Raw genomic sequence first — 26,447 nt, 5'->3', positions numbered from 1 at the left:
AACATTTTTGAGGTCTGAGGCCAGAGCACAAAAATTTATATTCAGTTGTCTAGATATGTGAAAGTTATAAATGGAGATAAAATATTAAATAAAATATGTTCCACCTTCCTGCCTTAACAAATATAGTTCCATAATGAAAAAATAAAAACTAGTTTAAATCTATTTTTATGACTGAGAGTCAACAAAATGTCACAGATAATTATTGCACATATTTTAGGTGGTCTTTGTTGGGTCAATAATATTACATGAGCAAGAATATTAAGAAATAAAATTTATGACGTTTGATATAATTCTTTTATGAAATCACTAATTATAGATATAGTAAGATTTTATATTCCTGTTCTTTTGACAGTAGTGATATAAAGGGTTAAAAGCAAAGTAATTATTCAAAGTATAAAAGTTTAAGTAGAATTTTATCAAAATGGAAAATTATATAGATGCAAAGTCAAAATCAAAAATTAAAATTATTTTGTTTTCACAAACATTTTCTCCCATAAATAGCAAAATTTTCAATCTATGAAAAGGTAAAATAATATATAATTTTATTGTAATATATGGATATTAAGCTTATAAATCAAGTTAATAAGTGTAAATAACTTTAATATTTTGAAATGTTAATCTTATTGCTATTTTATAATTTTTATTGCAATTTTAGTGTTCAGTGTCTATCCAGTTGCCAATATAAAGGAAACTGGCATCACTTTATGCATGCATCTAGATCTGATATTTACAAATTTAAGAGTAACATGAAAAAAAAAAGAGTAACATGAATTATTAATATTGCACAGTGTTTCTCTGGCACTATGTACATCTTTTGACAATACTACAGATTGGAACAGGAAAAGAAAATGAGCATTTGACATTACTGGGAAGTAATACTTTGTGCATGAATTTATTGCATTCATGTTCAGAGAAGAGATTTGACAAATTAGTCTTTTTTCTTTCACTTCCATAACTTGAATCTTCATCCACTACAAATTAGTGTTCATCTCTGATATCAGCAGTGACAGCCCACAAAGGTACATGTCACTCTGATGTAGTTACTTTGTTTTGATGATGCATGAAAGAGATGTAGAGAAGTGTATTCGTGGGGCCTGAATGGTGTAAGTTGTGAACAGCTGTTGGTGCTGTGTCAGGGCTGACTGTCAGATCTTAAGTGACACAGAGACTCGCTGAAGTATGGAGCCGAGGGCAGTAGTCCCTCTTGTCTAGGTCTGAGGGGACAGAGTGGCAGATTTGAGAAGCTGCTGCTGCTGCTGCTGCTAAGTCGCTTCAGTCGTGTCCGACTCTGTGCGACCCCAGAGACGGCAGCCCACCAGGCTCCCCTGTCCCTGGGATTCTCCAGGCAAGAACACTGGAGTGGGTTGCCATTTCCTTTTCCAATGCAGGAAAGAAGAAAGTGAAAAGTGAAAGTGAAGTCGCTCAGTCGTGTCTGACTCCTAGCGACCCCATGGACTGCAGCCTACCAGGCTCCTCCATCCATGGGATTTTCCAGGCAAGAGTACTACCTACTCCTAAACTCCAAAGAATAAGAGACCTGAAGAAAAAGTTTGAATATCAAAGGCCAATCAGTAATAAACCCAGCAACAAAGGATTGAGTCTTCTCACTGAAGTCTGATGGCATCAAACTGCCAGTGATTAGAGAGAGAGAGAGGCCTGGGAGTGAGACAGTAATGTAGTAAAGTGATGTTTTTGGAAAGCTAAGAATTGGAATGAAAGTTGGGTGTGCCTACTGGCTCATGACACTAACTTGAAACAAAAAGATCATAAGCCAGTTGAGATTTTGAGAAAGTTATATTGCAGAAGAATCTCTGAGCCTAGACTAAAAAGCTTTTAACAGATTGAAACACTCTCTGGCCCCAAAACTTGCAGAGGCAGGAAGTAGGCTGTGAAATCAACAACACCCGCCATGATGTGGCCAAAGAGGATACAGAACATGGAAGAACCTCCAGAAAGGTGATCTGGGGCCACAGAAAAAAGGGAAATTCCATCAACAAGTGGCATCAGGCCTCATCCAGGAAATTCCCCAACTGCCAGCAAAAAAAATCCTCACAATGCCTGTCCCATCAGACTCTGTAGTTGCTGCGGACCAGTGATTGCTGTGTATTCTCCAGTGGTCCTTTTTCTGGAGGGAAGTATCTGTAGTAGTTGTCCTCTCCTGAATTTGCAGTGGTTTAGTAAGAGTACTAAACCCACTCCAGTACTCTTGCCTGGAAAATCCCATGGACAGAGGAGCCTGGTAGGCTGCAGTCCATGGGGTCGAGAAGAGTCAGACACGGCTTCCCTTTCACTTTTCACTTTCCTGCATTGGAGAAGGAAATGGCAACCCACTCCAGTCTTCTTGCCTGGAGAACCCCAGGGACGAAGGAGCCTGATGGGCTGCCGTCTCTGGGGTCGCACAGAGTCGGACACGACTGAAGCGACTTAGCAGCAGTAGCAGTAAGAGTACTGGGGGGTCTGAGGGAAGATAGCATGTCCACTAGTTCATGTGTTGTGAGGTCACACAGAGCCAAATCCAGATCTCAGAGATAGGGGTGTGCTGCATCAGCCTTGGACTTTGAACTGGATGTAGTAACTTGATGGGACTTTTGGTTTTCTTCCTTTGGAAGATGAGAGTATGTTCAGTATGGGAAGAAGAGTATGCTCACTATTTGATAGCCAGAGAAGGGGGGAAATGCAATCAAGACTCAAGCAGGAAGGCTGGATTCCGATTTTAGCAATCACCTTAGCCTCTTCTTGGTGTCCTTGCATGTCATTTTTTCTTTGGATCTTTGCAATAGCCCAGTGAGGGAGCGGGAGACAGACCTTCAAGTACAGGGAGCATCACTGACGAAGGGCTCCCCCAGCTGCTGACTCTGAAATCCATGGCCACGTTTGCTCTATGGCCACATCGCCCTCTTCCCACCAGCTGCTTCTAACCAAAGCCTGGATGTGGCTGGGATATTGGGGCCCCTCTGATAGTGAACTTTGGCTCAAGGATATCCCCAATCCCATGGCCCTGATGACCCTTCTTGAGCCTCCTCTCTACTTTCCCTCCTTCTCTATTTTACGAGGGGTCAGCTTTATCAGGCTCCTTCACCTTTTCTCTCACAGGCGTTTCCCCAAATAGAACCCTTGCTTGTTTGGGAAAAAAAAAAAAGTAGCCAAAGCAAAGGAGTAGATTGCTGTAGACATCACCGTCTTCCACTGAAAACTGTGCTCTTCCCTATAGTGTAGAGACATTGCTGGAAAGACATATAATCAGTTCTTCTGCCGGGGATTAGTTTTATTGGTGTCATGTTTTCCTGGCTCTGGCTTTATAATGGGAGCCCAGGGCAGTCTCTTACTGCGAAGGACACCTAACTTCAAATCCAACTCTCTGTTGTGGGTGTCCTCCTTATTTATGGCACTCCTCTTGCTTTATAGCTCAGCTGTACATTGAAATATTTCAAATATTATATATAGCATTTTTATGTGTTTGGAGGAGGTAGGGTTACATTCCGCATCATCTCCATCCTTAAGTTCTCCCAAAACAGCAAACATCCAAAAAGAAAATGCAAAATTCCAAAAAAAAAAAAAAAAAAGTTAAATCACTGGGAAAACAGAAACATTTTCCTTTTAAAATATTTACTTCATCTTATCCTATGCATCTCTTTACATAGTTGTAATTAGCATGTAAATCATGATTTTAATATTTTCATAATATTTATCAGGTTCCATACAGTATTTTTGTAGTGAATTTCTTAGTGGCTTCTGCTTGCTAGTCATTAAGTAGAACATAAATATACCAGTTTACATTTAGATACATTTTTAAAAAATTTATTGAAGTATAGTTTTTTTTCACTTAATTTTGATTGGAGGACAATTGCTTTACAATATTGTATTGGTTTCTGCCATACAGCAACATGAATCAGCCACAGGCATATGCATGTCCCCTCTCTCTTCAATCTCCCACCCCTCTAGGTCATCACTGGGCACTGAATTTGAGCTGTCTGCATCATACAGTAAATTTCCATTGGCTATCTAATTTTGCATTTGGTAATGTGTATTTTCAATGCTGCTCTCTCAGTTCATCCCTCCCTCTCCTTCACCCTCACGTCTGATCTTAAGATCAGGGGAAAAAAAAAAGCTTTATAAAAAACTCCTAACTATTGACTTTCCTTCTAAATGTAATTTTCCTAATAGACTTTCCATTTGGGAAGATACAACATTTGTTCTTTTAGTTTCAGAAAGAGGTTCTGGTATATATTGAAGATGCATTGCTTAAATTGGGTCCATTTTGCTTTGTCTTGAAGGAATATGACCTAGTGCTATATCAACATCTTTTCTCTGTCCAAAAGAGTATTTCACACAAATGTAGGACAGAAAATCTCTGAAGCATATTGAATATATCAAAAGCTGATCAGCAGTGGCATTTTAGGGTAAAAAAATCATTGGCTACTTGTTTCAAATTTACTGCTCTTGTTGTAAATATTTGCCTATATTTAAGATTTTGAATACCCTCAAAAGAAGCAACATGTAGGAATTGGGATTTGATCATGGCGTTTTAAAAAGCAAGTTTTACCTCGCAGGTAACACATTCAGAAAACTAAGATCATGGCATCACTTCATGGCAAAGAGATGGGGAAACAATGGAAACAGTGAGATACTTTATTTTCTTGGGCTCCAGAATCACTTGTAGATGATGACTGCAGCCATGAAATTAAAAGACGCTTGCTCCTTGGAAGAAAAATTATGACCAACCTAGACAGCATATTAAAAAGCAGAGACATTACTTTGCCAACAAAGGTCCATTTAGTCAAAGTTATGGTTTTTCCAGTAGTCATGTGCAGTTGTGAGAGCTGGACCATAAAGAAAGCTGAGCGCCAAAGAACTGATGCTTTTGAACTGTGGTGTTGGAGAAGACTCTTGAGAGTCCCTTGGACTGCAAGGAGATAAAACCAGTCAATCCTAAAGGAAATCAGTCCTGAATATTCATTGAAAGGACTAATGCTGAAGCTGAAACTCCAATACTTTGGCCACCTGATGTGAAGAACTGACTCATGGGAAAAGACCCTGATGCTGGGAAAGATTGAAGGTGGGAAGAGAAGGGGACGACAGAGAATGAGATGGTTCGATGGCATCACCGACTCGATGGACATGAGCTTGAGTAAGTTCCGGGAGTTGGTGATGGACAGGGAGGCCTGGGGTGCTGCAGTCCATGGGGTCACAAAGAGTTGGACACAACTGAGAAACTGAACTTAACCTCTGAAGTGGCTCACTGGTAAAGAGTCTGCCTGCCAGTGTAGGAGATGCAGGTTCAATCCCTGGGTCAGGAGGATCCTCTGGAGAAGGAAATGGCAACTAACTGCAGTATTCTTGCCTGAAAAATTCCATGAACAGAGGAGCCTGGCAGGCTGCAGTCCGTGGGGTCCCAAAGGGCTGGATGCGACTAAACACACATGGATGCATGATGTTATGCATGAAAAACTGGCAATGTGCTACTCTGAAAAACTTAGTGTAATTTTAGTAAAATTATTTGTTTAATGTAATATTTTATTTTTAAATTTTAATTATGAAACATTTATAGAAAATTAGACAAGAGAAGAGAAACTGTCATCAGCTTTATAAAGTGTTATCAAGTTGCTCTTTGAAGTCATGGTACCAATATATGCTTCCACCTTGGTCTAATGTTCTCACATGCTCCCCCAATACCTGGTCACATCTGATTTATTTTTCTAATCTGATGAGAAATTTTTGTATCATTGTTTTTTCATATTAATTTGTGGTTTATATAATTCAAAGAGGATATTATTTATACATTTTTCTTAGTAGTAGACCTAGGATTTACAACATTTATCTTAATCATACTGTATCTTTAAATGGTATCATATACTTCACATACAGTATAAGAATCTTACAACAGTATTATTTCAATCTCTCCTTCCACATTTTATGCTACTGTGGAGATATATATAACTTTTGCATATGCTATAACAATACATTGCTATTATTTTTGCTTTAGACAGTTAATGATTCACTTTGCCATATACCTGGAACTAATACAACATTGTAAATCTGATTAGACATTAGAAAAAATGTGATTAGACATAAAAACTCTTTTATATTTACTTCCATTTTAACCATTTCAAGAAAATTTCCTTTTTGTCAATCTAAGTTTCTGTCTGTTAACACTGCTTGACTTTTGACATTTCTTGCCGTTCAATTCTGAAGATAATAAATTCTTTCAGTATTTGCTTGTCTAACAAATCCTTATTTGTCTTTCATCTTTGAAAAGTATTTTCACTGAATATAGAAATCTAGATTCATCAGTCTTCTCCAGCCATTTTAAGGAGACACAAAGGAGACTTACTTATTTGGATAAGAAATCTGTGGTGAAACTTACCATTTTCTTCTGTATGTAATTTTTCAATTGATAGGCTTTATTATTTATTTTTTCTGTTGAGTTGCGTGCGTTCTTTGTATAGTATGGATATTAATCCCATATCAGATATATGACTTTCAAACATTTCCCCCCATTTGGTACATTTCCTTTTCATTTTGTTGATTTCTTTTGCTGTGGAGAACCTTTTTCGTCTGATGTAGTCCTACTTATTTATCTTTGCTTTTGTTGCCTTTTGGTATCAAATCCAAAAAATTGTTTCCAATACCAACTTCATGGTGTTTACCTCCTGTTTTCGAGTTTTATGGTTTCAGGGCTTATGTTCAAGTCTTGAATCAACTTTGAGTTAGTCTCTGTGTATGGTAGAAGATGGTGGTCCAGCTTCATTCTTTTGCATATGGCTGTCCAGTTTGTCAACACTGTTTATTGAAGAGATTGTTCTTTCTCCATTTTATGTTCTTTTTTTTTTTTTTAATTATTGGTGTATGCTTGATTTACAGTGCTGTGTTAGTTTCAGGTGTACAGCCAAGTGAATCAGTTATGCATATGCATATAGCATTCTTTTTAGATTCTTTTCCCATATAGGTTATTACAGAATATTGAGTAGTTTCCTGTGCTATACAATAGGTCCTGATTAGTTATCTATTTTGTATATAGCAGTGTGTATTTTTCAGTCCTGATCTCCTAATATAGCCCCCTCCGCCCTTTCCCCTCTGGTAACCATGTTTGTTTTTTGCATCTGTGACTCTATTTCTGTTTTGTAAATCAGCTCATTTGTACCATTTTTAAGATTCCATATATATACAAGCAATACCATGTGATGTTTGATTTCCTCTGTCTGACTTACTTCACTTAGTATGATAACCTCTAGGTCCATCCATGTTGCTGTAAATGGCATTATTTCATTCTTTTTTATGGCTAAAATCCATTGTGTATATGTATCACATCTTCTTTATCTGTTTCTCTGTTGATGGACATTTAGATTTCATCCATGTCTTCGCTATTGTAAAGTGTTGCAATAAATATTGGGGTGTGTGTATCTTTTTGAGTTAAGGTTTTCTCCATATGCACAGGAGTAGGATTGCTAGATCATATTTATTTTTTTAAGGAAGACTGTCCATTATTGTTCTCCATAATGGTTGTACCAATTTACATTCCCACCAACAGTGTAGGAGGGTTCCCCTTTCTCCACATCCTCTTCATCATTTATTGTTTGTAGAGTTTTTGATGGTGGCCATTCTGGTGGCGCTAGTGGTGAAGAACTTGCCTGCCAATGCAGGAAATGTAAGAGACTCGGGTTCAATCGCTGGGTCAGGAAGATCCCTGGAGGAGGAAATGGCAACTCACTCCAGTATTCTTGCCTGGAGAATCCCATGGACAGAGGAACCTCACAGGCTACAGTCCATAGGGTCGCAGAGTCAGCCATGACTGAAGTGACTTAGCATGCACACATTCTGACCAGTGTGAGGTGATACCTTATTGTACTGGTGATCCTGAGCATCGTAAATGTGCCTGTTGGCCGTCTGTATGTCTTTTTTGGAGAAATGTCTATTTAGGTCTTTTGCCCTTTTTGTTGTTATTGAGCTGCATGAGCTGTTTGTATATTTTGGAGGTTAACCTCTTTTCGGTCACTTTGCAAATATTTTCTCCCATTCTGTAGGTTGTCTTTTCATTTTGTTTATGGTTTCCTTTGCTGTGCAAAAGCTTTTACATTTAATTAGGTCCCAATTGTTTCTTTTTAATTCCTTTAGGAGGTGGATTAAAAAAGATATTGCTAGAATAAATGTCAGAGTGCGCTGTCCATATTTTCCTCTAAGAGTTTTATATTATCCAGCCTTATATTTAGGTCTTTAATCCATTTTGACACCGTCACTTGTGCATGGTGTTAAGAGTTCTAATTTCATTCTTTTACGTGTAGCTGTCCAGTTTTCCCAGCACCACTTACTGAAGAGACTATCTTTTCTGTTGTATAGTCTTGCCTCCTTTGACATAGATTAGTTGACCATAGGTGCATGGTTTCTGGACTTTCCTGTTCTATTGATCTCTGTTTTGTGCCAAGACCATACAGTAACCTGTCCATTGGTGTAAGTGAGGTATTGAAGTCCCCACTATTACTGTGTTACTTTCGATTTCTCCTTTTATGGCTGTTAGTGTTTGCCTTATGTATTAAGGTGCTCCTGTGTTAAGTGCATGTGTATTTAAAATTGTTACATCGTCTTCTGGTACTGATCCCTTGTTCATTCTATAGTGCCCTTCCTTGTCTCTTATAGCGGTTTTTGTTCCTATTACCATTTTGTTTTGGATTTGTTTTTTGCAGGTGTTTTTTTCTCCCTCCCCTCTTTCGTTCTTTTGTGATTTGATGACTCTCTTTTAGTGTTGTGTTTAGGTTGTTTTTACTTTTTTTGTGTGTTATCTAATGTAGTTTTTTGGTTTGCAGTTCCCATAAGGTTTTTTTTTTTTTTTAATGCGATGTAGTTGTGTTGGTTTCTGCTGTCCAACACAGTGAATCGACTGTATGTATACATACATCCCCTCCCTCTTGGACCTCCCTCCCAGCCCACGTCATCCCACCCATCTAGGTCACCACAGAGCATCAAGTTGCACCCCCTGAACTACACAGCAGGTTCCTACTAGCCATCTATTTTACATACAGTGTACACATGCTGACCCCAATCTCCCAATTCATCCCACCCTTCCAGCCTGCCCCTGCCCCACCACGTCCACCCATCTGTTTCTATGCCTGCATCTCTACCATTTTACTAGATTCCACATATGTGTTAATATAGGATATTTATTTTTCTCTTTCTGACTTACTTTGTATGACAGGCTCTAGGTGCATTCATGTCTCTACAAATGACCCAATTTTGTTCTTTTATATGAATAATACTCCATTATATATATGTACCACAACTTCTTTATCCGTTCACCTGCTGATGGACATTTAGGTGGCTTCCATGTTCTAGCTCTTGTAATAGTGCTGCAGTGAACACTAGGGTGGCATGTGTCTTTTCAGAGGATGGTTTTTTTTCAGGGTATATGCCCAGTAGGGGGATTGCTGGGTGATATGGTAGTTCTATTTTTAGTTTCTTTTTTAAGGAATCACCAGTGTTCTCCATAGTAGCTGTATCAATTTACATTCCCAGGAACAGTGCAAGAGGGTTCTCTTTTTTCCACATCCTCTCCAGCATTTATTGTTTGTAGATTTTTTGATGGCCATTATGACCAGTATGAAGTGATACCTCATTTTGCTTTGATATGCATTTCTCTAATAATTAGTGATGTTAAGCATCTTTTCATGTGTCTCTTGGCTATCTATATGTCTTCTTTGGAGAAATGTCATTTAGGTCTTCCACCCATTTTTTGACTCTTATTTAAAATATTGAATTGCATGAGCTATTTGATATTCAGTCTGCCTGAAGGTTAAGTTGCTGGTCTCTTAATTTAAAATGCAATTCCCATTTCTGGTGTTTGTACTCTCTTCTCCTAGTCTTTGGTTTTATCATTTTTGTGTATGGATAATTTCCTATGTTACTGTATGTTTTTCTTTACTGATGACCTTCCCACTTGTAATTTTATTTCTAGTTGTGGCCTTCCCTCCCTCCCACTCTCCTAGAGAAATTCCTTGAGTTTGTTGTGAAGCTGGTTTGGTAGTGCTGAATTCTCTTAGCTTTTGATTTCTCTGTCGAATCTGAATGAGAGCCTGCTGCTGCTGCTGAGTCACTTCAGTCATGTCCGACTCTGTGCGACCCCATAGACGGCAGCCCACCAGGCTCCCCCGTCCCTGGGATTCTCCAGGCAGGAATACTGGAGTGGGTTGCCATTTCCTTCTCCAATGCATGAAAGTGAAAAGTGAAAGTGAAGTCGCTCAGTTGTCCGACCCTCAGTGACCCCCTGGACTGCAGACTACCAGGCTCCTCTGTCCATGGGACTTTCCAGGCAAGAGTATTGGAGTGGGGTGCCATTGCCTTCTCCAGAATGCGAGCCTACCGAGGTAGTATTCTTGGTTGTAGGTTTCCCCTTTCATCACTCTAAAGCTATCATGCCACTCTCTTCTTGCCTGCAGAGTTTCTGCTGAAAAATCAGCTGATAATCCTATGGGAATTTCCTTGTATGTTGTTGCTTTTACATTTTTTCCTCTGTATTTAATTTTTGTCTGATTAGTATATGTCTTTTAAGAAAACAACTATTTTATTGTATATTGGAGTATGTGTGCATGCGTGTGTGCTCAGTCGCTCAGTCAGTGACGCTATGGACTGTAGCCCACTAGGCTCCTTTGTCCATGATATTCTCCAGGCAAGAATACTGGAGTGGGCTGCCACGCCCTCCTCCAAGGACCTTCTCGACCCAGGGACTGAACCTGTGTCTCCTGCATTGCAGTCGGATTCTTTACTGCTGAGCCACTGGGGAAGCCCATATTGTAGTATAGCTGATTAATAACGTGATAGTTTCAGATGCAGAGCAGAGGGACTTAGTCATACATATACATGTGTCCATTCTGTCCCAAACTCCCCTCCCATCCAGTCTGCCACATAACATTGTGTAGTTTCCTGTGCTTATCAATAGGTCCTTGTTGGTTATCCATTTAAAATATACCAAACTCCCTAACTATTCCCATCCCAACCCTTTCCCCCTGGTAACCCTAAGTCTGTAAGTTCTCTAAGTCAGTAAGTCTGTCTGTAAATAAATTCATCTGTATAATTGCTTTTTAGATTCTGTGTATAAGGGCTATCACACAGTGTTTCACATCCGTCTTGCTTCATTTAGTATGATAATCTCTAGGTCTATCCATGTTGCTGCAAATGGCATTAGAAAATTAAAGTGTTAGTCATTCAGTCGTGTCCAACTCTTTGCGACTACGGACTATGTATATGTAGCCCACCAGGCTCATCTGTCCATGGAATTCTCCAGGCAAGAATATTGGAGTGGGTTGCCATTCTGTTCTCCAGGGGATCTTCCTGACCCAGGGATTGAATCCAGATCTCCTGCATTGCAGGCATTCTTTTTAATGGCTGAGTAATATTCCCATTGCTTTTGCTCTGAATTGGCTCTTCTTCCCTTAGTGCTGGTTACAACTTGGATTAGTGCAATTTGTAGGCTGATTGCCACATGGGCCACCCTTTCTATTGTGCATTTTTTAAGCTAAGTCAATAGTTGCCTGTTTTCTAGTCTAAATCCCTTCAGTTCAGTTCAGTTGCTCAGTCGTGTCCGACTCTTTGCAACCCCATGAATCGCAGCATGCCAGGCCTCCCTGTCCATCACCACCTCCCGGAGTTTACTCAAACTCATATCCATCGAGTCGGTGATGCCATCCATCCATCTCATCCTCTGTCGTCCCCTTCTCCTCCTGCCCCCAATCCCTCCCAGCATCAGGGTCTTTCCCAATGAGTCAGTTCTTCACATCATGTGGCCAAAGTATTGGAGTTTCAGCTTTAGCATCAGTCCTTCCAATGAACACCCAGGACTGATCTCCTTTAGGATGGACTGGTTGGATCTCCTTGCAGTCCAAGGGACTCTCAAGAGTCTTCTCCAACACCACAGTTCAAAAGCATCAATTCTTCGGTGCTCAGGCTTCTTCAGAGTCCAACTTTCACATCTATATGTGACCACTGGAAAAATCACAGCCTTAACTAGATGGACCTTTGTTGGCAAAGTAATGTCTCTGCTTTTGAATATGCTATCTAAGTTGGTCATAACTTTCCTTCCAAGGAGTAAGCGTCTTTTAATTTCATGGCTGCAGTCACCATCTGCAGTGATTTTGGAGCCCCCCAAAATAAAAGTCTGACACTGTTTCCACTGTTTCCCCATCTACTTCCCACGAAGTGATGGGACCAGATGCCATGATCTTAGTCTTCTGAATGTTGAGCTTTAAGCCAACTTTCTCACTCTCCTCTTTCACTTTCATCAAGAGGCTTTTTAGTTCCTCTTCACTTTCTTCCATAAGGGTGGTGTCATCTGCATATCTGAGGTTATTGATATTTCTCCCAGAAATCTTGATTCCAGCTTGTACTTCTTCCAGCCCAGCATTTCTCATGATGTACTCTGCATATAAGTTAAATAAGCACGGTGACAATATACAGCCTTGATGTACTCCTTTTCCTATTTGGAACCAGTCTGTTGTTCCATGTCCAGTTCTAACTGTTGCTTCCTGACCTACATACTTTAGGACCCTCTATAAACTAGCCCTATTCCAGCTATGCAGTTTTGCTCATTGCTAACCCTCTTCTTCCTATCTTTCCATTGTCCTATAAACATAACTCATTTATGTGGTCTTTTGTTGTTACTTTTGTTTCCTTTCTACCCATCTCATTCATAATTTAAATGAAGTTCAAATATAGTATGGTTTGCCTCCTTTTGTGAACTTATAAATTGTTTCAGAAGTTGTAGATTTTGATTATTTCCTGTCATAGATGTAACAAATATTTTGTCTTTCCAAATGGATTCTCCTTGACGGTAAGATCCTGGTCTTTATTATTACTGTGGTCCCTACAGTCCAACAACTCGGTGCAAAGTCTGTGCTTATTAGGTACTTCGTTTAGTGGGCCAATATTCGTAAGTGTTTTCACCAGCAAGAGAAATGAGACACCTAAATTAATATTTTTATGTTAGAAATTCAGAAAAAATTGGGGGAAAACTTTAAGCAAGAGATTAAAGCATTGTTAAATGATAATTTAAAATTATATATACCTATGCACTATTCGGAGAAGGCAATGGCAACCCACTCCAGTACTCTTGCCTGGAAAATCCCATGGATGGAGGAGCCTGGTGGGCTGCAGTCCATGGGCTCGCTAAGAGTCGGACATGACTGAGCGACTTCACTTTCACTTTTCACTTTCATGCGTTGGAGAAGGAAATGGCAACCCACTCCAGTGTTCTTGCCTGGAGAATCCCAGGGACGGGGGAGCCTTGTAGGCTGCCGTCTATGGGGTCGCACAGAGTCGGACACGACTGAAGCAACTTAGCAGCAGCAGCAGCATGCACTATTAGTTATAGAAAACATACAAATATTTTATGCAAGTTCTTAAATTATAGATCATTAATATGTTCAAGCGCCTACTACTTTTGAGCACTTACGTAACTTCTACAGATAAGTAGAACACAATTAAAATGACAATAGAAGTAGATATTTTCAAAATTGTCGTCTAATATTACCTTGTCATAAATAATCTCTAGTCCATAAAAAAGAATTTCCAGGTTTTTTTTGTTTTTTGTTTTTGGTGCCGAAACCCAGGAACAAACAATGAATTTCCAGTTTTGATCTTCAGTCACAAAAAATATCTGAAGATCTTGGTTTGCAATATGTTAATTTAGACTATTGATATGATTGTTGATAATTTAGCTGCTGCTACTGCTAAGTCACTTTAGTCGTGTCCAACTCTGTGCGACCCCATAGACGGCAGCCCACCAGGCTCTGCTGTCCCTGGGATTCTCCAGGCAAGAACACTGGAGTGGCTTGCCATTTCCTTCTCCAATGCATGAAAGTGAAAAGTGAAGTCGCTCAGTCGCTCAGTCATGTCCGACTCTTCCCGACCCCATGGACTGCAGCCTACCAGCTCTTCCATCCATGGGATTTTCCAGGCAGGAGTACTGGAGTGGGTTGCCATTGCCTTCTCCTTGGTAATTTAGCAGATTACCTCAATGTTGGAAGCTACCTCAGAATCCATTAGCTAAGCTGAACAGATTAAGATGTAATGCTAAAAATTTAGCAACTGGGGAAAGTCATTAATTATCTGTTGAATAAGTTTTAGATGCTCAAATTAATTATGCTGATAGCTATATTACCTAACTCATTTTATTTTCAATGATAGTATTAGACCCTATGAACAGAATTTTAACAAGCACATCTCCTAAAAATAGAGAAATTTAGCTACTGTTTAATTACATGGGAGATTTAAAAAAGTATTGGTGAGAAAAAAATAAAATCATCAATTAATACTGAACTGTGCAAAAGGGTTTCTTTTTGAGGATAATGGTAGTGACATATTTTTGCATTTTCTCAAGCATCACATAATGCATTTCTCTCCTTCCAGTTATGAGAAACTCAGACAACTCTATCATCTTAAATTCTGTTAAGTAAACTTCATTTAAATACTTTTTGTGTCAGGTTATGGAAAACAGCATTTCTTAATTTACATGCTTTTAAAAAATCATTAAAGCAAAAATAATTTTAAAAAGAGCTCTTTTGAGGGAACAGTCTCTTTTGTCTACTTTCATAGAAAGCAAAACCTACTGTAAAATTAAGTGAATAAAGTAAAACTACCTTTATTTGACTTGATAGTTAAAAATGAAATTCATAATAGTAAGTACTTCCCCAAATAATTGAGGTAATGCATGATAAAACCATGGTTCTAGCTCAATGAATTATTTCTTAAACGTAAAATCTAATGCAAAATAAAGCAAGGGAAGCACCATGACCATGACAATGGTGTGCTAATGCCATCCTCTTCTCATAGTCATTGGAAAAATTTGGATGTCCATTTGAGGAAAAAAGGTACAATTTACTGGCCCATTGTTGAATATCAGAACTCTTCTAGTCTGAGTGCTATGACATTTTTGAAAATTTTACAATATTTGGTGCATTGGACTGCTACAACAGAATAAAACTATTCATATTTTCTTTTATTGTAGGTTCCAATGTCACATGGCCTTGGTTATTTCAGAACTAATGAATGTTTAGTTCTGGAAACATTTCCATTAATTTTACTTCTATGGCAATGTGTAATTGGCAACTCACCATTTACTTAAATGGTAAAACTATTTATTTCTCCAGAAAAACCCTTATTCTACTTTTTGTGAGTTTTTTTCTCCCACACAGAAAGGATCTTAATACTTTGCTTCGGTGAAAACCCAACTGTTAGTCTAATTTTAGATGGCTAGAAAGATCTTCACTTAAAAATGTATGAGAATCACAGAAAAAATGTATTTGTATTTATTGAAAGTTTAAAGGTGATTTTTCATATCAGACATAAAATGGTATAATTTTAATTGCTTCAGAAGTTAAGTATTACCTTGTGGTCAAGGTAATCTAGAAACATCAGATTAAAATTTTCTTCTACTTGGTTTTATAACTGTTCTTTAGGTATTTAGTGTATACATGTCTGTGTGTGTACATGTATATATTTTTATAAGATGAAGTCCTAGCAGTAAATGGATTCTCTCATAATTACATTCTCAGAAATAAATTATTATTGTCAAACATCAAACTATAGTTTCAGAGATGGATAATGAGCAGAACTACACTTAAACTCTTGTCTGTGGAATTTACTTATCTTTCCTATCCTCTGAAATAAAGCAAATGTGTAGTTTCTCAGTGTATCATTAGTCAAACTTTGTTACAGAAACACATCAGTTTGTCTTTATCAAGTCTTTGATATCATGTAATTCAGATTAAGCACATTTATGAAATGTACACCTTAAAAGTAAATAACCACGTGTTTCTTTGTATCTTTTCAGATTGGCTCTGAGAGAGAAGACTGAAACATCACTCCAATGCTCTCCAGCACAACTGGGATGTCTTTCTTCACTTAGCACTGATGGTTTCTATTGTAACACAGTAAGATGATGTACTGATACTGTGTTGTGTTTCCCTAAAACCTCTCTCCCCACTTAGAATGTAAGCCTCCCCAAAGCAGGAGTTTTTGTTTTGGCTGTTAGTGTATACCCAGTGCCTAGAAGAAAAACGGACACCCAGCAGTGCTCACAGTGTGGTAGGAGATGAGGTCAGAGATCTAATGGGATGCAGTTGGGGGAACAGGCCTTGTAGGCCCCTGTAAGGGCTGGCTCCAGCTCTGAATGTAATGAGGAGCCGCTCTAGAACTCGGAGCAGAGGAGTGCCCTAACCTGTTGCATGTTTGGAAAGCTTCAGTGGGGCTCCTGTATTGAGGATGGGCTGTAGCAGGCAGGGTGAAAGAAAGGAGGTGGGTGTAAGGTATACAGTACTCTGGGTGAGGAACAACGAGGGCACAGATCAGGGTGATAGCACTGGAAATGATGAGTGGCTGAATTCTGTATTATTCTGAAGGTAAAGTAACAGCATTTCTTGATGTGTTGGATGTGAGAAGTGAGGAATCAATGATGAGAACAAGGTTGTTCTGACCTCAGCAACTGGAAGGATGGTGTGGTAATCAATTGCTTTATGAAACATTATGGGAGCAGTGTGTTTGAAGGCAGGGTAAGGGAAGATTATACAGTTCAGAGTGAAAGATAAGAGTTGTTTTGGCAGGCAGTTACCAAGATAAACCAAAGGCTGGTGCCTCTGTGTGTAGTAGTTGTGTGTGTGGGTAAGGGAATATTCTGGGCTGGAGACATAAATTAAAGTGAATGCAGAGAAGAAGAAAGAGGCCTGAGTGACCTTGCAGCTGAAAGGTCTTTGAGAAGAAATTAATTTTATCACAGGAAACAGAATATTAGGTTCTTCTCAGGTAATAAACATTCTGAAGGAGAAAAACATCATGATCAAGTAATCTTATTTTAGGAAAGACAGATAAGAACAAGCAAATTATGAACATAATTTAAAGATAGAATTTATTCTTTGATGGTTTACTCATGCAAACTGCACATAAAAGAAAATAGTACAGTTTGTGTAACATTGCAAATATAAGGACTCAAAATGCTAGGTACAGAAGTAGTGTGACATCCTGAAAGTCAAAATGGAATTTGTGTTTATACAACTAATAATGATTTTTATTTGCTGAGTACAGACTGATTTACAATGAGTTTTGCTAACCTTGGTAATAAGCTCATTAACCGTTTACATGACTTCTTACATCTATGTAGTTTTATTTTACAGTTGCAAGAATTCCTGTTACCAAAGAACTTTAACTTGCATAAATAATAAAATTTAAGAAAAATGCACTGACTGACCTAGGAGAATAAAAAACGGAGGCTTTTCCTAACCCATCCAAACTACAATAAAAAACACCCTTCTTGCAGAATTCATATTTTGTGCCTTTGAGATCAACTCCTTAGCATAACTACGGCAAAGTCATGATTAGAAATTGAGTACCTGAAAATTATAAAATCAGTTAAAAAAAAAAACTTTAGAAGTACAATTATCAACCAAAAATGCTCTCATTTTTTATAAGCCAAACAATAAAATTCCTATTATCTTCATACTTGAAAGTCCTGAAATGTCATTTGTACAATCTGAATGTTTCCCAGTTCGGAACTTAGGCAAGGTGGGGTATTTTCTTGAATTGTCAAGGATATTCCATACAGGTTTTTAAAATGTCAGTCTCATTAGGAGATGGCACTGAGACTTTAGCAAATAGTGTAGTATGGATGCAGAACAAACCACACAACTTATTATAAATGTGTTACAGATATTTACATAATGGAATCCTGCTTGAATGCCAGAAGTCGCTACTGGGGAGGACTCATAACTATTTTACAAAGTTTTTTTACACACATCTACTACTTTATTTTTAACAATTTTGTCTATTTTAAAATATTGTACTGTATTTTGAACATAACTGCAGAATAAAAATAGATAATGGCACATTAGAAAACTCAGTATCCCACAGATGATTGGATAATGAGAAAAGTGTACCTACAATCATCTCATCAGAAACAAACTACATCATGGAATGTTAGTTATCCAAGCCTGCACAGTAATGACATCTTAAATTGCAATCATCTATTGGCCAGCATCACACTGAAGGCATCGTTAAACATTCAAGCAAAGATTGCTGGCATAAACTATTGAAAGACACACACATACACACATACTCACTCTCTCTCACTCACTCTTGTGTCCCACATTATAGTTACATTGTTCTAAAGATAGATACTGATTTTTTCCCACGAGAAACGTTATCAAAATTTGCTACTAAAAGATGACAGTGCTTCCACAAGAATAAGTACAAGTTAGCTTGCAAGTACAAGACAATGGGGGTAAACAGTCTTAAATTTTCTAAGTAGTAATTTTTAGGCTTTTCTGGCAACCATACCTTACTTGATTATGCATAAACTTCTCAGTTTAAAACCTGAAATCTGTAAAAAATAAACAAAACCAAAAATCTAATATCAAAAAATTATTAGGTATCCGATAACCCTGTATTGTACTTTATATAATTTCATATTGTTAGCCTCAAAACATAGGATTTAAAATACTGAATTTAAGACTTGAAAAACAGTCATCATTGAAATGATAAAGGATTCCAATATTCATGCTTACTTAAAATCTTAAAGAAAATGCACTATTACTGACCTTCATTAAGAGTGTGCCTAAAAGCACTGTATGTCTTTTACCACATTTCACTCACTTAAAAAGTGTTCGCTAATGTTCTTCCTTTTGCATAATGTGCAAAATAAAAGGCAAAAAGATTAAAAGCAAATTTCTTTCACTTGCTAGTGCTTTATGACCTTGTTAACATTACAAAGTCAATAGGGACTATGCAGAACTTTGGTATAAATGATATAACAAAACTACCATCATAGTTGAGGGTTAAGAGGTGGTCAAAAGAAGTGGAAGTAGGAAGAAAGATTCAGTAACACCCCCATTTATTAAAACACCCCCAAATTAAAAGTGAAATAAACCACAATGAATTATAATACAATTTACACATTGAGCACAGAAAAATTAATAAATCTAACAATATTTATAAAAAAAGCAAAATCAGTCTTTTTCCAGAGACTAAAAACTTGTTCAGTCTGATCATCAACTGCTGCTACACCAACTTTAGAGTCAAATTTAATTTCAAGTAAAAAAAAAAAATTTACAACCACAGATTTCGCATAAATGGAAACTGGTCTTTCCTTGATTTCCTTTTGAAGTCACTAATGAGTATCTAAAGCTGCCGCACTGCAGGTTTTTAATCAACTTCCTGAGGGCTGTGACTGGGAGGAAGGAGCCATGACAATCTGCGAAAGCACAGGCTCTGTACTCTGGTCCGCCATCTGGGTGAGGACTGAAGTGGCTACAGCTTCTGCCTTGGAAGTTGAACTGACTCCATTGGATGTGCTGACAGAACTATGTTGTATAGCTTCGGTATGTGGACTACTCGGCACTGACAAATCTTCTGAACTATCGTCTTTATCAGCAGCTGAGTGGAAAAAAGAAAACTACTCAGTTTCTTAGAATAGTTGTAAAAATTTATCAGGCTGAGTCAATGTACAGAATAAAAGGTTAGATGACATTTTACATCAGTTTAGAGAAGTTGGTATCACAGTAACTGAGTAACTGAAAGGTGGCTATAAGTCATGAAGTAGGCAATTTTGCTGCACCAAGCCAAATGAAGGCACAGGCATGCACATGGAAACCCCTCAAGTCCAGTAAAGCAGAGCTGAAGAATTATTTGTTAAATAGTGTTAAGAAAGAAAATGAAGTAGGAATTTGAGAGGTAAGTCTCTTATAGATGAAACACCCAGCAACACATTTGACATGTAGGCCAATAGACTGGTTTTGTTATTAAAAGGTTAGAAAATATAATCAAAATGAATTCTAACATACAAATTATGTCTTCAAATAATTCCCTCTGCAGAACTATATTTATTCTGACTGACTTTCAATCTGCCGCAGCAAAGGATGATTATAATACCTGATTCTAATGATCTATACACATGAGAATAAGCAATATTTAGAATCTAAATGCCACCACCTGTTATAGTTGCATGCATTGAGATTCAAATAAAAATCCATATAAAACTGGAGACAGGGCATTCTAAATATTTATGAAAACAGATTACCAGTTTTTTGGCTTGAACAAATCTACATCTTTCTTATTTTAACAGAAGAGAAACCAATAATTCCATTTGTATAACACCCACAAATTGTTACAGTGTATGCAAGTTATGAGACAACTGATCCTATCAACACCTGTGAACTCAGCTTCCCAACTTAAAAACTGCAATTAACACTTGTGCTTCCTGGAGGGTCCTCTCTTCACCAAAGGTAATCACCATTCTATATGTATTCCTTTTGTAATTCCTTTGTTTTTTCTTTGAAGTTTTACCAGATAAGTATAAATCTCTAAACAGTATCGTTCAGCTTTATTTGTGAACACTTTAAAAACAGTGTTATACAGGATGTGTTCTTTTGCACTTTGCATTTGGTATTAAAATAATTTTTATTTAGTGCTCAGAAATAACAATTAGCTGGCTTTCTATGAAATCTGAGAGTACATACTGGCCTGCTTACTGATGGCCAGGTGCTCATTCTGAAAGTCAATTATTAAGATTGTGGACCCCATGAAGCAGGACTTACCCAGTGATTTGTAATGTAGAAGATAGAGGGGGAGGAATCTGGCAAGCACAACTTTAGTTCAAATATAATTCTTCCTTTTGAGGGTTTTCTGAAATATAGTAACCCTTACAGTACTTTGATACTTTTGCCTCAAATCCATGCATTTTTGAAAGAATCTCACCTCTCTATAAATCTGCTTTAAATACAAAACTGCACCACTGGATAAAAGTTTGATGTCAAGATATAGTTTAAAAAAAAAAAACAAAAACAAACCACTATCAGTAATCCTTTTTAAAATTATGTAAAGCATAAAGGTACTTTTCTGATTAAGCAACAATGAATGTTATAAAATATTTACAATTCAGTTAAATAGCCAATACAATAATAATGCATTCAAAGAAAACACTGGCAAATAACAGTTTAACTGGAGAAAACAGTAAAAAGCCCTTTATTTCACCACTATTCAACACGATAACAAAATGACCTTCCTCTCAATGTAAGTTCTCGGGATATAACAGCTTTCAGAAATAGAGCGAGCTGTGACAAGTGGTATGAGGAAATATAAATACACAATGGGGGAGATGGAGTCAAAATGAAAGTGATAAGGGACAGGTGTATCTTTCTCCAAGCTTTCAGAATTAGGTAAAACAAATCTCTAGGCTGTACAAAGAATCAGGTACTCACTTATAAATTATGTATAAAATACCTTTGTAATGTCATACAGCTGTACCTATGTCCAGTTCGAGATGGTAAGGGGAGAAGAATTACTAGTGTAAATCACAAACAATAGAAAGATACAAGAGATCTTATTACACTCTAAGAGCCGTTTTTAGCATTACTTAAACCAAAAGAAACCAGTTATTTGACAATTCACTCTCTAAAGTTCCACTAATGTTTATACATATTTTCATTAATGAAAATATAAACTCACATTTAGGGTCTAATAAACTTTACTTCCCACTTATGATTACAGAAACAACTATATGTTATGTTAATTATGTCCAGAGGTTTACAGAAGATGAATTAATGGCAGCAAGATTACTCTTATGTTTTATTCTTCATGGAATCCAAACATTAAAAATGTTTTCATATTTCCACTCTTGTTTTGACCCTTAAAATCAATGTCGTGGTTTTCTCATGACTGAAAGGTTTCCTAGGATATGGGACTTTCTGTTTTTAAAAAAGAGACCCTGTGACTGTGTGACTTTATATTGTCACTTTTACCTGCAAGATTTTGTGATATTACTTAATTTCTTCTAAACCTTAGTTTTCTGTCACATCGTTTTGAAAGAGCTAACTAGTATTACAGCTCATTATCATTAGCAATTGCTGTGTGTTATAATTTGATGAACAGTTATGTATTTGTAAATTTCTCCACATTTTTTTCTGAGATGTAAACATTAACTTAAACAATCTTTACTTTGACTACCAAACAGAGAAGTCACATTTTTTTCCAGACTTCAAATTTGAAAATAAAAATTTTGAAATTTCTACAAAATCCAATTTGTAGAGCTGAAGAGAACTAATTTTATGCAAGAACTATACTGACGTCAATCAGTTTGACATACAGATAACTAGACAGGAAAAAAGATGGGAACTGTTCCAAAACTTCAAAATGTCTTATTTTTTTTTACATTTTCCACAACCTTGTGTATCTTCACTAAAAACTTATTAATCTAGATTTCCAAGTCAGTTTGAGGATACAGCATGCAAACCTATACATCTGTACAGTTAAAAAAATCTTTATGGCTTCAAATAAAGAACTGGTTTGCATTTGCTGAGTATATACTGCCTGGATAACAGCGAACTGTTGGGGTTATCCAATAAATTTAGATTAAAAAATTGAAGATAATTATAAATTGAATGCAACTTAAGAGTTAATTTTCCTTCTACTTTTACAGAATTATTTGTATATTTCTTTTTGAATATCAAAATTCAGGAGAGCTCTCTTGTTAAGAAAATCATGTATGCATAATGCTGGACTCAGTAGCTTCTAAAGGAAATGATGTTGTGAAGTCACACGGGAGCCATAACGGCCTCATCCCCGCAGCAGGCGTTGTTAGTACAGCCCCAAACATAATTCTATATGGTTCCAATTTACTCTACAATGTGTTTCACAATCCTGTCAAAATGACAAGACGTCAAAGGCCTGAGATTTATTTGCTCAAAACTGGCAAAAATCAATGTTCTAAATATACATGGCATAGAGAGTTGCTAAATCTACTGAATCTTTTAAATTAAAAAATATTGCCCATTCTGATGAAACTGCTTACAATGACTACAAGTAAAGACGGTGGCCATTAAGTTTTATCGTGAGCACCTGAGGAACTGTTTGCATCCAATACAAAATGTTTCTTTGCTTTGAATTACTGACACTGGCAAATTAAAATGAAGTGGATACAGATGGTTGAAACAATCTTCAGATTTACAAATATCCTGAAATATCACTAAATCATAAAAATGAAAGCTATGGGTTATATATTATGAATGTTCCTAATGCATTCCCAGCTATGTTATTTGTTACAGATTTGTGTACGATGGACAAAATTGGCCATTTATTCAAGACTACCAGCTGGTTCCAACATTGTGCATGTTATCAAAATAGGACATTACAAGAAGAAAAGCACAATTAACCTCTAAAATGCTGAAAACAGAAAAAAAAACCCACCTCATTTTAAAGGGAAATATTTAAGAGGAAACTTACAAGCAGATAATTTCAATACTGTTCTAGTTTAGTATTTTTGTAACTAGAAGGCTCAATATAAACATTCAGAACAATGAAACTGCACAATGCTGATTATCTAAGGAAGAACACTAGGATCTGCTACTGTAACAATAGGATCTGTTACTGACTGTTAAGATAGTTAATTTTAAAAAAAATTACTAAATGGAGGCTGGAAAAGAAGTGTTCAGTCTGTCAGTCCAAGAAAACTATTACTCTGAGAATATAAACAAAATATCATAAGTACTTTCACTATATTTTAAATTATTAACCAACTGATTTTGCTGATCTATAGTAATCTCTAGGGAAAAGCTAGATATAGGAAAATTAAAAAACTCTAGATTATGAGAAGTATATCCTCCATTCCATAATAACTCTGCAGAACTTCTGATATTTAATATTAAATATTAGAACTGCAATCTCCATTTTTTTAATGGTAGCTTGGTTCACTCTGGCAGTATTTCACTGATATAGCCTAAGGCTATAGGTAATGGAACATTACTCACTATGATAGCCAGATTTCTTCTGCATGGCGGTTACAGGGCAATCTTTATGAGCCAGAAGAAGCTGTTTCAGCTGTGCCACTTCATTTCTCAGCAGGGTGACTTCACTCTGGAGGGGAAACAACTTATGTACCTTACCAGCATCAGACTAAACAATTTTCACTGTTTAAAACAAGTGAAGATTAAGATATGAAAATCAGATATCTTTAAAATACCAAGAAATAAACAAAAATATGCTGCTTAGATTTATTTAATCATTACACATTAGCTTTTATATTTTAATATTTACATAAAACCTGCAACTTACATAAAAATTTAAATCACAAGTGGATAGCGTATTTCAAAGTTTTTTACATTATCATTTGCCTTGGAACTGCTTATATACTACACAGGTTACCTATCAAAGGTATTTTTATTTTACATATGTTACATGCTCTTTTGATTATATGAACAATTAGAAGTATCAAGGGAGTCAGGATAAAATTTCACTGATTCTATTCACTTGAAAATAAAAAAAATTTATCCTGGAAACTAATTAAACAGCTTTCTAGAAACTAGGAAAATCTCCATAGGGGAAAGCACAATAACTGGAGAATCACAGCTATCTAAAGTGCATCACAAGGCACTGTGTTTTTGGACACGGAACCAATGAAAGTAGACCTGATGTCTAAACGGCTTAGCTGCCTTTGACCTAGGCCATTTGTACACATCTAAATTTAAATCTGATAAATCAGTGATGATTTGTCCTTCTTACAGAATAAGCAGTTCAGTCTTTGTTTTGGATGCATTAATCTGGTAGATTCTATGTTGAAGTTCCAAGTTGAGAAAGCCCAATTAATTCCTTTGGATCACCCCCAAACCTTAACACATAAATTAGTGAAAATTACCAATACTCAAGAGTTACAAATAATATGAGTGTAATAGATTAATAACATTAAAAAATCTTAACTTACAAATACCTCTACTTATTTGGACTTATATTAACTATTCACATTTCATCCATGAACCCAAAATTAAATGAAGAAATACAGCAAAAAGGTATACATAAAAGCTCAAGCACTTCTTTTTCCATCCCTAAATCTCTTACCCAGAAAGCTGAATGTAAAATAATTTAGTAGATTAGACTCATTAAGTCTCCTTAAGTGACTGATGGTAGGAACATACAAGATCAAAAGAATAAAAGTTCAGTAATCCAAAGGCAAGTTTGTCGAGTCAAACAGTTCCTCATACCCCAATACCAACGAACTGTAAATGCTGTGTTAAAGCACAAAACAAAAACTGATGCTTTACAAGAACTTTGAACCATTAAAAAAAAAAAAGGTTAAATTATGTTTAAAACATTGTATTTGAGACAAGAATGGGTGTATAGTGATTACAGTACAAATGAAAAAGGTTTAAAGTTTTGCTTTAAAAAACCAGCTATTACTTAGAAAATTAATTTCTATGGAATACTGAAGTCATTAGTGTCAATACTGCTAATTATCTCTATTAATGACAGTACTTATGAGAAACCATATTATGAATAATCCAACATATATAATCCAAAATGTTTCTCACTCTTTCTGCTGTCAGCTTGATTTTGAGACTCCCATTTACAAGTTTCTCTCATTAATTTCTCTAATATGAAATAGGGCGGGATATGTATTTTTAGTCAAGAATACACAATCTTTTACAATCGAGTACCTGTGATCACCCTTCTCATTAGTTTGAACCTATTAATCAATATTTAATCATTTTGACCTATAAATAGAAATTTTGTATGCCTAACTAAATATATACTGTTATTTCCATCTAGAAAACCTTTCCTTTTTGCCTTGTTAATTATTTCACTATCTTTAAAAGTCAACTCAGTACAATATAAATACACATGGTGTTCATTTCTGTGCTTCCACAGCCATATTTACATCTATGTACGTATGTGTGTTTGATAGTGTGATAGCACTTATCACACTGGATTGTTTTTGGTTTACTTATTTGCCACCTCTGTTAGATTGGGGTTTCTCAAGAGCAGGGATCACCTTGCTTTCTATATCCCTAGATCACAGCCCATGGCCTAGCATAAACTGAGTACGCTGAATTACCATGGTCTTCTCTAAAATCTATTTCCAGTGGGTAAAAAAAAAAACCACCACCAAAGAGGGTGAAATGAAATAGCTTAAATAATATAAAACTGGTCAATGGTTCTAATTTCATTATTTTTGTCAACAACCTCACCACATAGTCACACTGTTCATTTTCTTAGAAAAGGAAGATTGACATACTTAATAGCATCATCTCAATTACAGAATTTTAAAAATCACAAATGCCTTCTCAACTAAATACTCCATATGGACATTCATCATAAACCATATTATGAAAGGAAATGATGTATTAGATAAAATTCCTGAGCAGTCACAAGTTGATAATCTGATACAAAATAGTTGAAATAAAATTCTGGGTGTTAACCATTAAAACAATATTCCTATGCACTCAGAAATAAATATATTCAAAAAATCTCTCTTTAAATGACAGGTTTGAAACTGGAAAGTCTGAATACAGAAACTGTATCAACCATCTAACAGTTGGTGGTATTAGGTCATTCACCTAATCAGACTACCTGGTCCACGAACAAGTCAACAAATGTAAAGATGCCCCTAGCTAAAAATGGGTAATGAACATTACAGACTTTAGAGAGAAGGTATT

General features: G+C 36.5%; 1 protein-coding gene across 7 annotated transcripts in view; it reads right to left on the bottom strand.

Moving 5' to 3' along the window:
- Positions 1 to 16,865: 16,865 nt before the first annotated feature.
- The window catches only part of ATF2 (activating transcription factor 2), an 83,492-nt gene continuing 73,910 nt past the window's right edge, over positions 16,866 to 26,447 (bottom strand). For 6 of the 7 annotated variants that reach the window (XM_061434844.1, XM_061434852.1, XM_061434877.1 and 3 more), the window contains 2 exons: positions 23,769 to 23,874; positions 16,866 to 19,401 (listed from right to left, as the gene is read on the bottom strand). In XM_061434844.1, coding sequence (XP_061290828.1) covers positions 19,175 to 19,401; positions 23,769 to 23,874 — 333 coding nt within the window. In that variant the 3' untranslated portion in view covers positions 16,866 to 19,174. Of the gene's footprint in view, positions 19,402 to 23,768; positions 23,875 to 26,447 lie in introns of those variants that run through there. The other variant, XR_009739997.1, reaches the window with a different exon arrangement.

Source organism: Bos javanicus, chromosome 2, assembly GCF_032452875.1.
Source record: "Bos javanicus breed banteng chromosome 2, ARS-OSU_banteng_1.0, whole genome shotgun sequence".
Taxonomy (NCBI): domain Eukaryota; kingdom Metazoa; phylum Chordata; class Mammalia; order Artiodactyla; family Bovidae; genus Bos; species Bos javanicus.
Note: the sequence above shows the minus strand (reverse complement) of the source record. Positions and strands in the feature narration are given on the sequence as shown.